The sequence below is a fragment of the Squalius cephalus genome (assembly GCF_949319135.1).
Source record: "Squalius cephalus genome assembly, chromosome: 4".
Classification (NCBI taxonomy): domain Eukaryota; kingdom Metazoa; phylum Chordata; class Actinopteri; order Cypriniformes; family Leuciscidae; genus Squalius; species Squalius cephalus.
Window position 1 is genome coordinate 15,131,196 of NC_137125.1, and position 13,607 is coordinate 15,144,802.

Genomic DNA, 13,607 nt, shown 5'->3' on the forward strand with positions numbered 1-13,607 from the left:
CACATTTATTTAGTAATTACAATAAAATCACTCTGCTCAGTAAAGTTGTCAAAAGTCAAGCTTTAATCTGCTCTCATTTATCTAGTCTTTTTTTATTATTATTATTTATTTAGCTTTTCATAAACAGGGAAACATTAAACAATCACCATATGTTCTACAATAAGTGTCAAAAACAAAGCCTCCCCCAGCAATCAAAAGTAGATAAATTATATAAGTACAAGTCCTACAATGTGACAGACTGCTCAATTATAGTAAATATATGAACATATACTGTAAGCATGAGGAAAAGTGAAATAAACAAAAATGAATGAATAAAATTACTTTGTTAATACAAAGTACTAATATATACATGCTTATACATATTGTACATATATACACACATATATTAAATAAAATATATACTTGCATAACTATACATCAGTGAGCCTAACCTACATTTACACACCCCGTATACATTACCTACTCCAACACATTTATACTTAAATATACCTGAATGGCATCACATATTACATACATTCAGTAACCTCACATACCTCGATATTCATACCCGCAATGAAAAGGACTTAGTTTAGTGGGCGAAAAAATATATATATGCGAATGGGAGAAATTGCAAATGACACCCATCTTCAATCTCTAAAGATGATTCTTGTTCCCAGTAACTTTAACACTAACCAGAACAAAAATAAATAAATAAAAATAAAATAAAAGACGGTAACCAACTTTATTCAACTGATTGTCGGAAGCACTAGTTCCTTGCTAACATAACATGTATTATCTAAGACTAGTCGAAGCACATAGAGCGCACACTTTCCTTGACCACAAAGCCCATATGAAGTTAAAAATTAAGATTAAGTAAAGATTTTATTGGGTTCCATATTTTTACAAATGTCTTGGGTCTATTTACTAATTTATATCTCAGCTCTTCGAGGGGTAACACATTACTCAAGTCTCTAAGCCAAGTCTCAAATATGGGTACCGACTCAGATTTCCACTTCTGTAAAATTGCTTTTTTTGCTAAGATCATGCATAATGAAACAGCCTGAGATACATATTTATTCCTATACTTGAAGTATCTCCAAAAATGCCCACTTTTGGCTCAGGTACCAAATCAACTGTATATGCCTCTGAGAGAAATTCAAATATATGCTGCCAAAAAGGCCAGACTTTCTGACATGACCAGAAAGCATGAGACAACGTACCTTCTGCGATTTTACATTTGGTACATGTAGAGGATACGTTTGGATAAATCTTATGCAATCTGGTCCTCGAATAATGAAGCCTGTGGACAACTTTAAATTGGATCACAGCATGTCTAGCATTAATAGAACATTCATGAATTTTATTAAGAAAACCCTCCCATGAATCACTAGACAATTCTATAGCAAGTTCCTTCTCCCATTCTTGCTTAATATGATCAGTGTTTGTGTTTACCCTATCTAGTAATAGAGCATAAAAAAAAGAAACAGCACCTTGTTCCACTGTACTACGTTTGCTTACATTTTCAAGAGTTTGGTGTATTGATATGTTTTCAAAACCTATTAAATGTTTCCTTGTAAAATCCCTGATTTGTAAATACCGGAAAAAATCTGTAGATAACAGATCATGCTTTAATTTAAGTTGAGAAAATGAAGCAAATTTATTATCAATATACAAGTCCCTTATGGCAATTAAACCTTTTTGCTTCCATTGGGAGAACACTTTATCATGTAAGCCTGGAGTGAAGGCATGATTTTTACAAATTGGGCTGTCCAAATATATATGTGGAAGATCCAAAAATGATTTAATCCGTTTCCATATTTTAAGGGAATTATTTATTATTAAATTCTCATTATAAGACATTGATTAAACTTTTTCTGGACTATTCAACAAAGCTTCTAAAGATGTCTTCCTACATGAAGTTCTTTCTAGCCAGACCCATTCTGGTATTTCCTCAATATTCTCTGGAGTTTGTCTCCACCAGGAAAGGAACTGTAAATTAGCGGCCCAATAGTAACATCTAAAGTCGGGAAGACTAAGGGCCCTATCTTGCACCCAGCGCAATTGACTTTGTACACCGACGCATGTATCATCCCTATTTTGCACCCGCGCAAAGCGCGTTTTTCCCTCCACAGAAGCACGTCGCTAAACTAGGGAATGAACTTGCGCTCCCTGGGCGGTTCAGCGCAAAAAAGGAGGCGTGTTCAGGCGCAAACGTTCCTTCATGCTATTTTGCAGGTTTAGAAAACAGTTGCGCCACTAACCAGGAAAAAATAGTTTAAAGTCAGTGGCGCGTTGCGCATGTTATTCATATGCTATTTTAAGGGCGCATGCTTGGCCATAATCAATGTAGCGTGTGCACAACGCGCATACACTTTGATTCTCTCATCTACACAGAAGCAGCAGTTTTCATTTTTGCAAATCATACATTATTACGATAGATAGATAGATAGATAGATAGATAGACAATTTATTATAAAAGCATACATCTAGCTTACACATTTACCCAAATTATCATACGCCTTTTTAACCGAAGTTAATTTGGGTGGGTTTCTCCATCCCCAACGTCCCTGACGAGAGCGTTGCTCTCCTTGGCTGTGAACCGCTCCTGGTGTGCGCCTGGCAAATCCGCTGTTATGATAGGAATCCGCTTTAGAACAAGCGCGTCTGCTCTTAAAGGGAATGTGAGATGACGCTCTGATTGGTTTATTTCACGTTACGCCCAAACCACACCTATGAATAATGAAGCTCTTCAGACCAACCCATTTTAGATTTGCGCCTGGCGCAAGAGTCATTTATCCCGCCGGGAAAATAGCAACAGCGCCAAGACCAGCCCACAAAGTTACTTGCGCTTTGCGCTTTGACACTTGCGTTTCAGATCGTTAAAATAGGGCCCTAAATCCTCCTTTTGCTTTTGGTTTACACAGATGTTTTTTGGATATTCTGACAGCTTTATAATTCCATATACTGTAAATGAAATAATAATAAACTCTAATTTTGAAAATAGTTTGACGGGTATCAGAATTGGAATGGAAGTAAATAAATATAAAAATCGAGGGAGAGTCACCATTTTGATTGCGTTGATCTTTCCTGCCATGGACATAGGTAAGGTCTTCCAAAATTTTATATTATCTTTTAGCTGATTAATTTTTACATGCCAATTCACCTTGAGCAATGCATCTGCCCTCTTTGTAATCGTGATTCCCAAATGTTTAAATGAATTGTGAGCAATTTTAAATGGGATAGAGTTTAAAAAAAGAGTTGTCGATATCCGAAGTTAAAGGCATTAATCACTTTTATCCCAATTTATTGTGAAACCTGATAATTTGTTAAATGAATTTAAAAGATTCAAGAGAGGAGGACACTTCAGGCTTTGATATATACAAAAGCACGTCATCTGCATATAAAGATATATATTGGGGTCTATCATTTATTAAAATGGGGGCGATTTCAACATTCCGTCTAACACTTTCTGCCAAGGGTTCCATCGCTATTGCAAATAAATATGGGGAAAGCCTTGACGTGTTCCTCTGTATAGTGAAAACGAGGCTGACAGTGTCAAATTTGTAATTACCGAAGCTTCTGGTTTAGCATATAGAATTCCGATCCATTGAATAAATTTGGCCCCTATCTAGTCTTTTTACAAACATTTCAGAAGTAGTTTATAGATCTCTTGCTATTACTGATAATTTGCGATGCAAGAAGGCATTATACATTCATTTTAAACTCAGTCCAGTTTGACCTATAAATATGTTGTATTACTATATGAACCTCAAGGATGATAGATTCTGAACTTCTGAACAGCCTGTGTACTGATGTGAGTGCTAATCATCAATTATTTTGTCATTATTATTTGTGCTAATGTTGAATTCTCTCTCAGACTCTCTTCTGGGGAATCAGTGGTGTATCATTGATATTCGCCTTTCTTCAGTATATCATCTCCTACTCTCTGTCAAGATTTGCCTGTAAAGCCACCTCCTGCTGTTCTCCACAGGTGAGTGATGCGCGAGTCTTTCAGTTGCAAAATTACTTTAAAGGTCCCATTCCATGGATTATTTTTATTATTTTATCATGTTTCCAGGGGTGCCCTTATAATGTTAGTATGTTTTTTAGATCAAAAATTGTTATAATTTAGAAGTAAAAGGCATATTTCCTAGCCTGATTTCATTCCCTGGTTTGAACACCCTGTTTGAAGGGGCGTGTCTGCTGTGAGACTTCAGTGTAAACGCCCTCTGCTGTGATTGGCTGACATGCTTGCATATGAAATATCTGGCATTACATGTGGAACTATCTGGAAAACTTTTACTATTACAGCTATTATACGTTTTTACTATTACAGCTATCGGGATTAACGAATCGTGAGAAGTTTTTTAAGTATTTAGATCTATTTCAATCACATAGAAAATTGCAGTGATGATGAGCATTGAGCAGATAACAGTCTGTTGATCGCGTGAAAGATCTTATCATTGCAACGCAGTTTCTGCACTCTCTAATGATTTCACCAATGCAAACATGAGGCATATAAATACAGTAAGAGCTTCGTTGTGCAGTGTAACAGCGTCATTGATTTCATAACGAGTTTTGGCAAGTGTCCATATAAACTCGCGCTGTGTGTCACAGCTTGGCCGATTGGAAAGGGATTGTTCTGTGATCGCTTTCTGTATATTAATCACAGTTTAAGTAAGATTATTTTCATCCTACTAAGAGAAACGATGTGAAGTTGATCGCTACTTCCATATTAAATCACTACTTGTACTTACCGCTTGCTGGAATATAGTTGAAATTGCCCCCTTCGTCAGTATGAAACGCTGAGAGAAGCCTGCTTGATATTATCCCAGGTTAGAAAAACAGTCCGTGGTGAAATGGACAGAGCAAACTAACAACTTCGAATTAAACTTTTGCGGTATCCGATTATAGATAAACATCAACCGTCTGTTGACATTTCGCCATCAATACGCCTGTGTTCCTGTGGGCGGAGTTTAGTCTAAACACGGTTCTGGTGACATCACTAAAGCAGGATGTAGAGGGGTGTAGTCCAATCCAGCCGTTTTTTGTAGTCAACTTCTGTTAAATAAAATATCTCGCTTGGCATTGAACTTTGAGCGTTATAATTTTACAGATATTATTTATACTCTAACAACAACATTACACACTAACTAAACTTTGAAACATGGAATCGCATGCAACGGGACCTTTAAGATATCCAAATGAAAGCATAAGTTTCCACACCAGGACATTTCAGAAGGATTTCAGTCTTTTACTTTTCCATTTGAAGTACATTGATGTCTATAATCCTGAAATACTGAAACTGTGTGCCAGTGTCTTTGCATGTAAGAACACATAAAACAATTTGTGTGCATTTTTTCCAAAGGTGCCGTTTGTTCCACAAGTGTTAACTCAACAACCCTGTTGTTTTGGGCACAATCGCTTCCATGATCTGAACAACTCAGAGGTAAGAGAAGCTTGTAACCCCAGTTTAATTAGACTTTGAGTAAAACGGTACTAAAAAAAACAAAAACAAAGCAAATGTATTATCTGAATCTAGTGTCACTATATATGATCTTAAAGTGTGTGGATGTAATGGGTGCATTAATTGTTTAATAGCATCAATAAATAAGTGATCTGTAAGCAAGGAAGCTGATCATATAGCTCATATATACTTTTTTTTCCTTTTAGATATCTGTGGTCAGCAACCCTACCATGAATCTCCTTCCTGCAGAAAATCCTCCACCATACAGTGATTTTAAAATATAAATATTAAGACAGAGTTGAGGTGGGACACAAGGGTTTTTCCAGTGATTTCCTGTCCATTATCTCTAATGTCTTTCATTAAAAAGAGAACATTACAGAAAAGAAAAAATTATAATAATTACAGAATTTATAAGTCACAAAGATGTAAACAATAGGGGTGTAATAGTACACAAGTCACGGTTCGGTACATACCTCGATTTTGGGGTTTGGTAGAATTTCGATACAATAGGAAAAATGGTCACACTTTAATTTTAGGGTCCAATTCTCACTATTAACTAACTGTCAACCTTTGTTATTAATTATTGCTTAATAAACAGCGATGCATTACCCCTTCTTCTGAATTGGAGTGTGGATCATCTGTGACTTGACTATTTGTCATCTGACTGCATGTCACTGTTCAGGATGAATACATGTATCGTTACACCCTTAGTAAATAATAACTATTCAAGACTAGATACTATTTCATAATTTCTTACGTTTAAGTCAAGAACTTTACCTAATCATCAGTGAAACTGGATAGATTGTTTTGAACAACTAATTGCTTAATACAGTATAAACTGTAAGAATAAAGTATACAGAATGAAAAAATGGCTTATTCGTGTCTTTTTGTGTGTGTTCCCTTTCACCTTTATTTAACCAGGCAAGAGACTTAAGAAAGAATTCTTATTTACAACAACAGCCTGGCAGGAGAATATCAATATCCTGGAGGAAACACATACATATTTATCATTAAAACTTGATTAAAACAAGGGTGATGGACTGTGTCATGTACAAAATAGCCTTCCTTTTTTCTTTAAAAATTGTAAACAGATATAAATATAGATATTAGTCCCATGCCGATCTTAAATTATCATGGCCGATCAAGGTTTTTTTAAACTGTTCGTATCAGCTCTATCAAGCCTGATCCTTTATTTTACGGTAGCCATCGTGCAAGTGGCAGGAATACACGGATAAAAATCTGCGGTGTGGAATTATTTTCAGTTGGAATATGAAAGCAGTGCAAACAGCCACTTGCAATATCAATGCGAGCATTTTCAACAATTCTGCGTTCAATACTACCAGTTTGATACGACACCTCAAAACAACAAAAACTCAGCGGAAAATAGCACACTTGGGAAATAGACAAGCAATGGGTCCATGTCATTTTGCGGGACAATTGTGAGGAAATAACAGGAGGATGCAAGATGCAAGTAAAAACTCAGTTTATTATTAAATGGTCAGATGTACTGTAGACACAGGTCGGGGACAAACACTCGGGTGGGTGGAAATGAAGCAGGGACGAGATGGCGATCCGGTGGTGGTGCGGTGAACAGCGTGCTCGAGTGAACAACCAGGAACCGTGGAACATCCAGACGACACGAAGAAACTGACGAAATCCAGACGAAGAACTTTGCAGACGAGGCACAGGACACACACAGAGGAACAACCACAACGATCTGACAACATGAGAGGGAATTTACTGGGCATATAAAGGGAACTGGGATTGATGACAGCTGGAGACACTAATCAACACAACGAGTAACCACACCCACACAATTACACTCACACAGACACATCAGCATGAGACAGCCGATTCATGAACCGTGACAACAATGCAAGAAATGTGAAAAAAAGCAATGGATGGTATAGTGGAACCAAACATGGGCTTCATCACGCACATTCTTCAGCTCATATATGAGGGTCTGCTTTATCAGTGTCACATCACAGAAACACTGGCTATTGCGAGGAAGATTTTAGGGCATTTTAAATGTAGCCAGTGGCGTCAGGTACTTGAGGGAACTGTATGAAACAACAATTATATAACGGTCGATTACGCCACCCGGTATATACCGGGAACTCAACCCCAAGACGGGGCGCACAGGTTCGTAACGAAAAGAAATGGGTGAGCAGAGAGTCATAGGCCAGGGAGTACTAAAGATGAAGCAGCTTTATTCAAATACAAAATTTAAAACCATCAATACATTAACATCAAGGCTCAATATTCACATGTCAAAAAAAAAAGAAAAGGAAAAGAACCAACACTTTTAGAACATGCTACACTTCCTGTTGTCGAATGCGCATGCGTCGCGTCTGAACGCGTTGTTGTCTTTGGAGCTCCATCGATTTGATTTATAATTCTTGATTTTACTCTTTAAACTTACTTACAACAAACATTTTCTACTTTTCCTCACTGAGAAGCACTACTGCTCAAACCTCAAAGTTACAACGCGGACTGTTGAGCAGATGCGCCTCAAGCCTATTAGTGATCCAACGCTGGATACTCCTATAGGTTACGTCCGTGGATCACGGCTGAACGCGTCTTCTCAACACTCACTTACAAACATTTTTCGCCTATCGTGCATCTACTCTACACCCGTACCACTAAAAAGACGGATTATATCTAAGACTTCAGACATAAATTAGTATTAATATTGTTAGCATCACTGGTAGCGTAGTTGCTAACTTACTGTCCATCTGTTAAAATGGCGAATATATCAGATGTAAGTAGTCTACCTTTTGGTGCAGGTGAGGACACATTTGAGCTGCACGCAGTGCAGTCTGAGCTGGAAGCTGTTGAGAAACAGATCCACGGCCTTTTAGTGAGACAAGCCGAGCTAAGAGACCGGCGGTTAGCTCTTGAAATATCACGCGCCGATGCACACAAATCAGAGATTAACGTTACTAACCCGCTGATTCCGACCTCGTCTACTCCATGCGTTACTCAGCATCGGTCCCGAGCACCGAGGTCGCGATCAGCCATGGTCTCGTTCACTCCGGCTCCAACACGCCACCACGAAGCCTGGATATTTCCGCAGTGGAAGACGCGAGTCAGGTCTAGACCAAGACCCTCTCCGACCCTCCCGGTTTTCGAGTTATCCACACAAAACCGCTTCTCACCTCTTCACGAAACAGAACGCGATGCTGTGATCATCGGCGATTCCATCGTTCGGCACGTCCACGCTACATTAGGTAAAAGTAAGGTGCACAGTCACTGCTTTCCTGGTGCTCGTGTTTCTGAAATCGCTGCTCACGTTCCCGAGATTCTGAACGATAACGAGCGCGTCGGAACTGTGGTCTTGCACGCGGGAGTGAACGACATCAGGCTGCGCCAGACGGAAGTTCTGAAGAAAGACTTCAGGAATCTGATCGATACGGTACGCAGCACATCGCCTGATATAATGATCATTGTGTCAGGACCGCTTCCCACATACCGACTAGGACATGAAAAGTTTAGTAGATTATCCGCGCTAAATGAATGGTTAACGTCATGGTGCAATGAGCAGAAACTGCTCTTTGTAAATAATTGGAATCTGTTTTGGGCGCGTCCTAGGCTTTTCCGTGCTGATGGCTTACACCCAAGCAGATTCGGAGCGGATCTTCTGTCGGATAACATCTCCAAAATGTTAAAAACCTTTTGACTAGTAACCAAAAGTCCAAATCATAGTCTCTGCTGCACCAAATTAACTGATATAAATACTAGTGTAGAACATTGCATAGAAATTGTGTCTATTCCTCATTTAGTGCGATCAAATAATAAATCTACTGCAGGATCTAGGAAAAATCTAATTGTTATTAAAACAGAAAATGTTGCTATTAGTAAACAAAAACAACGGGTTATAAGTTTATTTCATTTGAAGTACTTGTACTAAATGTTACGCTCTTAGATGCTAGAAAAACATCCCTATTATCTTTAGCCTTGGCTACCGTATATAGACCGCCAGGGCCTTACGCTGATTTCCTAAAAGAGTTTGCAGATTTTCTCTCAGACCTATTGGTCAATGTCGATAAAGCATTAATTGTTGGAGATTTTAACATACACGTAGATAATCAAAATGATGCGTTAGGGGCTGCGTTTATAGATTTATTAAACTCCTTTGGGGTTAAGCAAAATGTTACCGGACCAACTCATCGTTTTAATCATACACTCGATTTAATTATATCACATGGAACCGATCCAACCGATATAGATATCATTCCACAAAGTGATGATGTAACTGACCATTACATGGTAACTTGCATATTATGTACCCCTGTAATATGTCATGCTGCGCCGCGTTATCGATTAGGCAGAACAATCCTTCCATCCACCATAGATAATTTTTCAAATTGCTTATCTGATCTGTCTCAGCTGCTGCCTGAACCCAAACAAACAGATGAACTAGAGGAACTAACCAGCACTATGAGCACCATTCTCTCTGGAACACTGGATATTGTTGCACCTATTAGACTAAAAAAGGTCAGAGAGAAAATTAAAGCACCATGGTACAACAATACTACGCGTGTCCTAAAGAGAGAAACCCGTAATTTAGAGCGTAAATGGAAACAAACTAATTTAGAGGTTTTTAGAATCGCTTGGAAAGACAGTACGTCACGTTATAAAAAGGCCCTAAAAGTAGCCAGGGCTGAGCACAAACTAATAGAAAATAACCAAAACAATCCTAGGTTTTTATTTAACACCGTGGCTAGACTAACAAATAAACAAGCGTCACCTGAACAAAATATTCCGTTACAGTTTAGTAGTAATGATTTCATGAATTTTTTCACTGAGAAAATAGAAAACATCAGAACCACAATTGTAAACGTTCAATCCTCAATCGCGCCTTATAACTCAGCCTCGATTATCACCCCGCAAGAACAATTACAGTGCTTTACAACTATAGAACAAAAAGAGTTAAATAAACTTATCACTTCATCTAAAACAACAACATGTTTACTAGATCCTATACCAACTAAACTACTGAAAGAAGTGTTACCTATAGTGGAAGAGCCTCTCCTCAATATTATTAACTCGTCTTTAACTTTAGGTCATGTTCCAAGAACATTTAAACTGGCAGTTATAAAACCACTCATTAAGAAACCACAATTAGACCCAAATAACCTAGCAAATTATAGACCCATTTCAAATCTTCCTTTTATGTCCAAAATACTAGAAAAAGTTGTGTCTGCCCAACTAGGCTCTTTCTTACAAGAAAATGACATCTATGAAAAGTTTCAGTCTGGATTCAGGCCGCACCACAGCACAGAAACTGCGCACCACAGCACAGAAACTGCGCTCGTTAAAATCACAAATGATTTACTCTTAGCTTCTGACCAAGGCTGTATCTCAATACTAGTTTTACTTGATCTTAGTGCTGCGTTCGATACTATAGATCACACAGTACTCTTAGATCGACTACAAAATTATACTGGTGTTCAAGGACAAGCATTAAGCTGGTTCAGATCATACCTATCTGACCGATACCATTTTGTCTATTTAAATCAGGTGTGGGAACGTCCGGCCCGCAAAACAGTTTGATGCGGCCCGCGAGTCCCCCCCCCCAAAAAAAACTCCAGAAACAAAAATCTCAGCAATTCCTTTTCCTGTGATAGAAAACACAAAATAGGCAAAGTGGCAAGCAGCACGAGTCCACGAGCCGTGAGGGCAGGGCGAGGCCAGTAGCGCGAGTGTTAACGAGTCACCTGCGCGCCGCACCGGTTTCAAGTTTCTCACGGATGTGCTTCGGGGGCGCGCGCGCCGTACCGGTTTCAAGTTTCTCACGGATGTGCTTCGGGGGCGCGCGCGCCGTACCGGTTTCAAGTTTCTCATTGATCAGCTTCGGGGCGCATAAAAGGATCGGAACGAAGACAGCGGAGGACCAGGCATGGACTTTACTGTGTGTGTGCAGACTAAATCACACGACTGTGTGTGTGTGTGTGTGGTAGTCGTCCACGAGGGGCTGCTGCTTTTACTTTCGTTTTGTCATTTGCGTATTAAAGTGGAATGAGTGTCCGACAGCAAGTAGAATGTGTGGCCGACTGAAAAAAAATCTTTTAACTATAATCAACCCAATTTGTCTTGATCTGTATTATTTCCTTTGTATAATGAGCTTAAATATTGCTGCGCAGTCGTGTGATTTAGTCTGCTTGATTAACATTATTACAATGTATTCCTATTAAACTCTAATATGTAGCCTATATAAAAAGGTCCTCGAATGTGTTTGAATATTTCACCAGCATCAGCCTTTTCACAGTTTGTCTCACTCCGCTTGTCTGTGTTTGCGCAACTTGCATCATTAAGCCAGTAGGTGGTGACAAGTGACTGTCTTTATGAGTGAACAATTGAAATTTAATTGACCTGATTTAATAGTGCCAAAAACATTGATTAACTCAAGAAAGAAACAAGTTGCCGAAACCAATCTTTAATGCTAAAAAGTTTACATCTATGCAAAATAATCCTTGAAAGATTTCTCATTTAAGGCCATTCCTGTTTGGAATATGTGTATGTGATTGTGTATTGTCAACAATAAGCAGAAACATTTTGCATTTCCATTTTGTAGTAATGTATTTCAACATTTATCCTCATTCTCATGTTTAAGAATCTGTTATCTTGACAAATAATTTATGTATGCTGCCCACTGACATGCTTTTAAAGCTATTGTTATCAAAAAATGTTGGCCTTAAAACACCTTAAAATGCACATGTAGGTCCGAGAAATCAAAATTTTCTCGGGGGAGCATGCCCCCCGAACCCCCCTAACTACCTCACATTTCAATGTGTGTGTCTGTGTGGTAATATGGGCTGGTGTGGCTACAGTGCCAGGACTGATTTTTTTTAACCAGTCTGCCCCCCTGCATATAGGCCTAAATATATACATTATTCTCTGTATCGAATCATGATATCTTGTTACGGGCTCAGCCCCTGATGTTTTTAAAACCTAGAAACGCTCATTACAATGGCCCTTAAAGAATGTTAAAAAATTGTAAATGGCCCTTGATAGGAAAAAGGTTCCCCACCCCTGATTTAAAAGGAGAAAAATCGATCATAACTCCAGTAAACTATGGAGTGCCGCAAGGATCTGTGTTAGGCCCTCTATTATACTCAATATACATGCTGCCACTTGGAAATATTATAAGGAAACATGGAATTAGTTTCCATTGTTATGCTGATGACACTCAAATATATATTTCATCACGGCCGGATGAAAACGCTAAATTATCCAAATTGACAGAGTGTGTTAAAGATATAAAAGATTGGATGACTCGTAATTTTCTTTTATTAAATCCAGACAAGACAGAGGTACTACTTATCGGTTTAAAAAACCGCCCACAAAACCTCTTACAATACAACTTTAACATAGTAGGATGTCCTGTTACTTTATCCTCTACAGTAAAAGACCTGGGTGTTATACTTGACTGCAACCTGTCTTTTGAAAATCATATTTCATATGTTACAAAAACAGCCTTTTTCCACCTTAGAAACATTGCTAAGCTACGTAATATGCTATCTGTTTCTGATGCAGAAAAGTTAGCTCATGTGTTCATGACCTCGAGACTAGATTACTGTAATGCTTTATTAGCTGGTTGTCCTGCATCCTAAAATAAACAAGCTACAGTTAGTCCAAAATGCAGCCGCTAGAGTTATTACTAGATCAAGAAAATTTGAACATATAATTTTATCATCACTACATTGGTTACCTATAAAGTTCCGTATTAATTACAAGGTATTGCTACTGACTTATAAAGCCCTAAACGGCTTAGCTCCAGTTTATTTAACGGATCTTCTATCGCCCTATAATCCATCGCGCTCTTTAAGATCACTAAATTCTAGGCTTTTGGTCATACCTAGGATATCCAGATCAACCAAAGGAGGGAGAGCATTTTCACATTTAGCTACAAAACTCTGGAATAGTCTTCCTGATACTGTTCGTTGCTCAGACTCGCTCTCCCAGTTTAAAACTAGATTAAAGACGCATCTCTTCAGCCAGGCATTTATATAATATTTTTAATCTTACAGTTAAATCCGGCCTCTACTTCATAAACGCCAGAGGAGAACTGGCCCCCGACTGAGCCTGGGTTCTCCCAAGGTTTTTTTTTTCTCCATTAGGTCACCTGATAGAGTTTTTCGGTTCCTTGCCACTGTTG

The 13,607-nt window shown here is 38.5% G+C and overlaps 1 protein-coding gene across 1 annotated transcript in view; it reads left to right on the forward strand.

The window, feature by feature from the left end:
- The window catches only part of LOC307156990 (membrane-spanning 4-domains subfamily A member 8-like), a gene marked incomplete at both ends in the record, with an annotated part of 32,359 nt that extends 20,068 nt beyond the window's left edge, over positions 1-12,291 (forward strand). The window contains 3 exons of the mRNA XM_079868720.1: positions 3,857-3,970; positions 5,348-5,428; positions 12,280-12,291. Coding sequence (XP_079724846.1) covers positions 3,857-3,970; positions 5,348-5,428; positions 12,280-12,291 — 207 coding nt within the window. The remainder of the gene's footprint in view (positions 1-3,856; positions 3,971-5,347; positions 5,429-12,279) is intronic.
- Between the last annotated feature and the right edge of the window lie 1,316 nt (positions 12,292-13,607).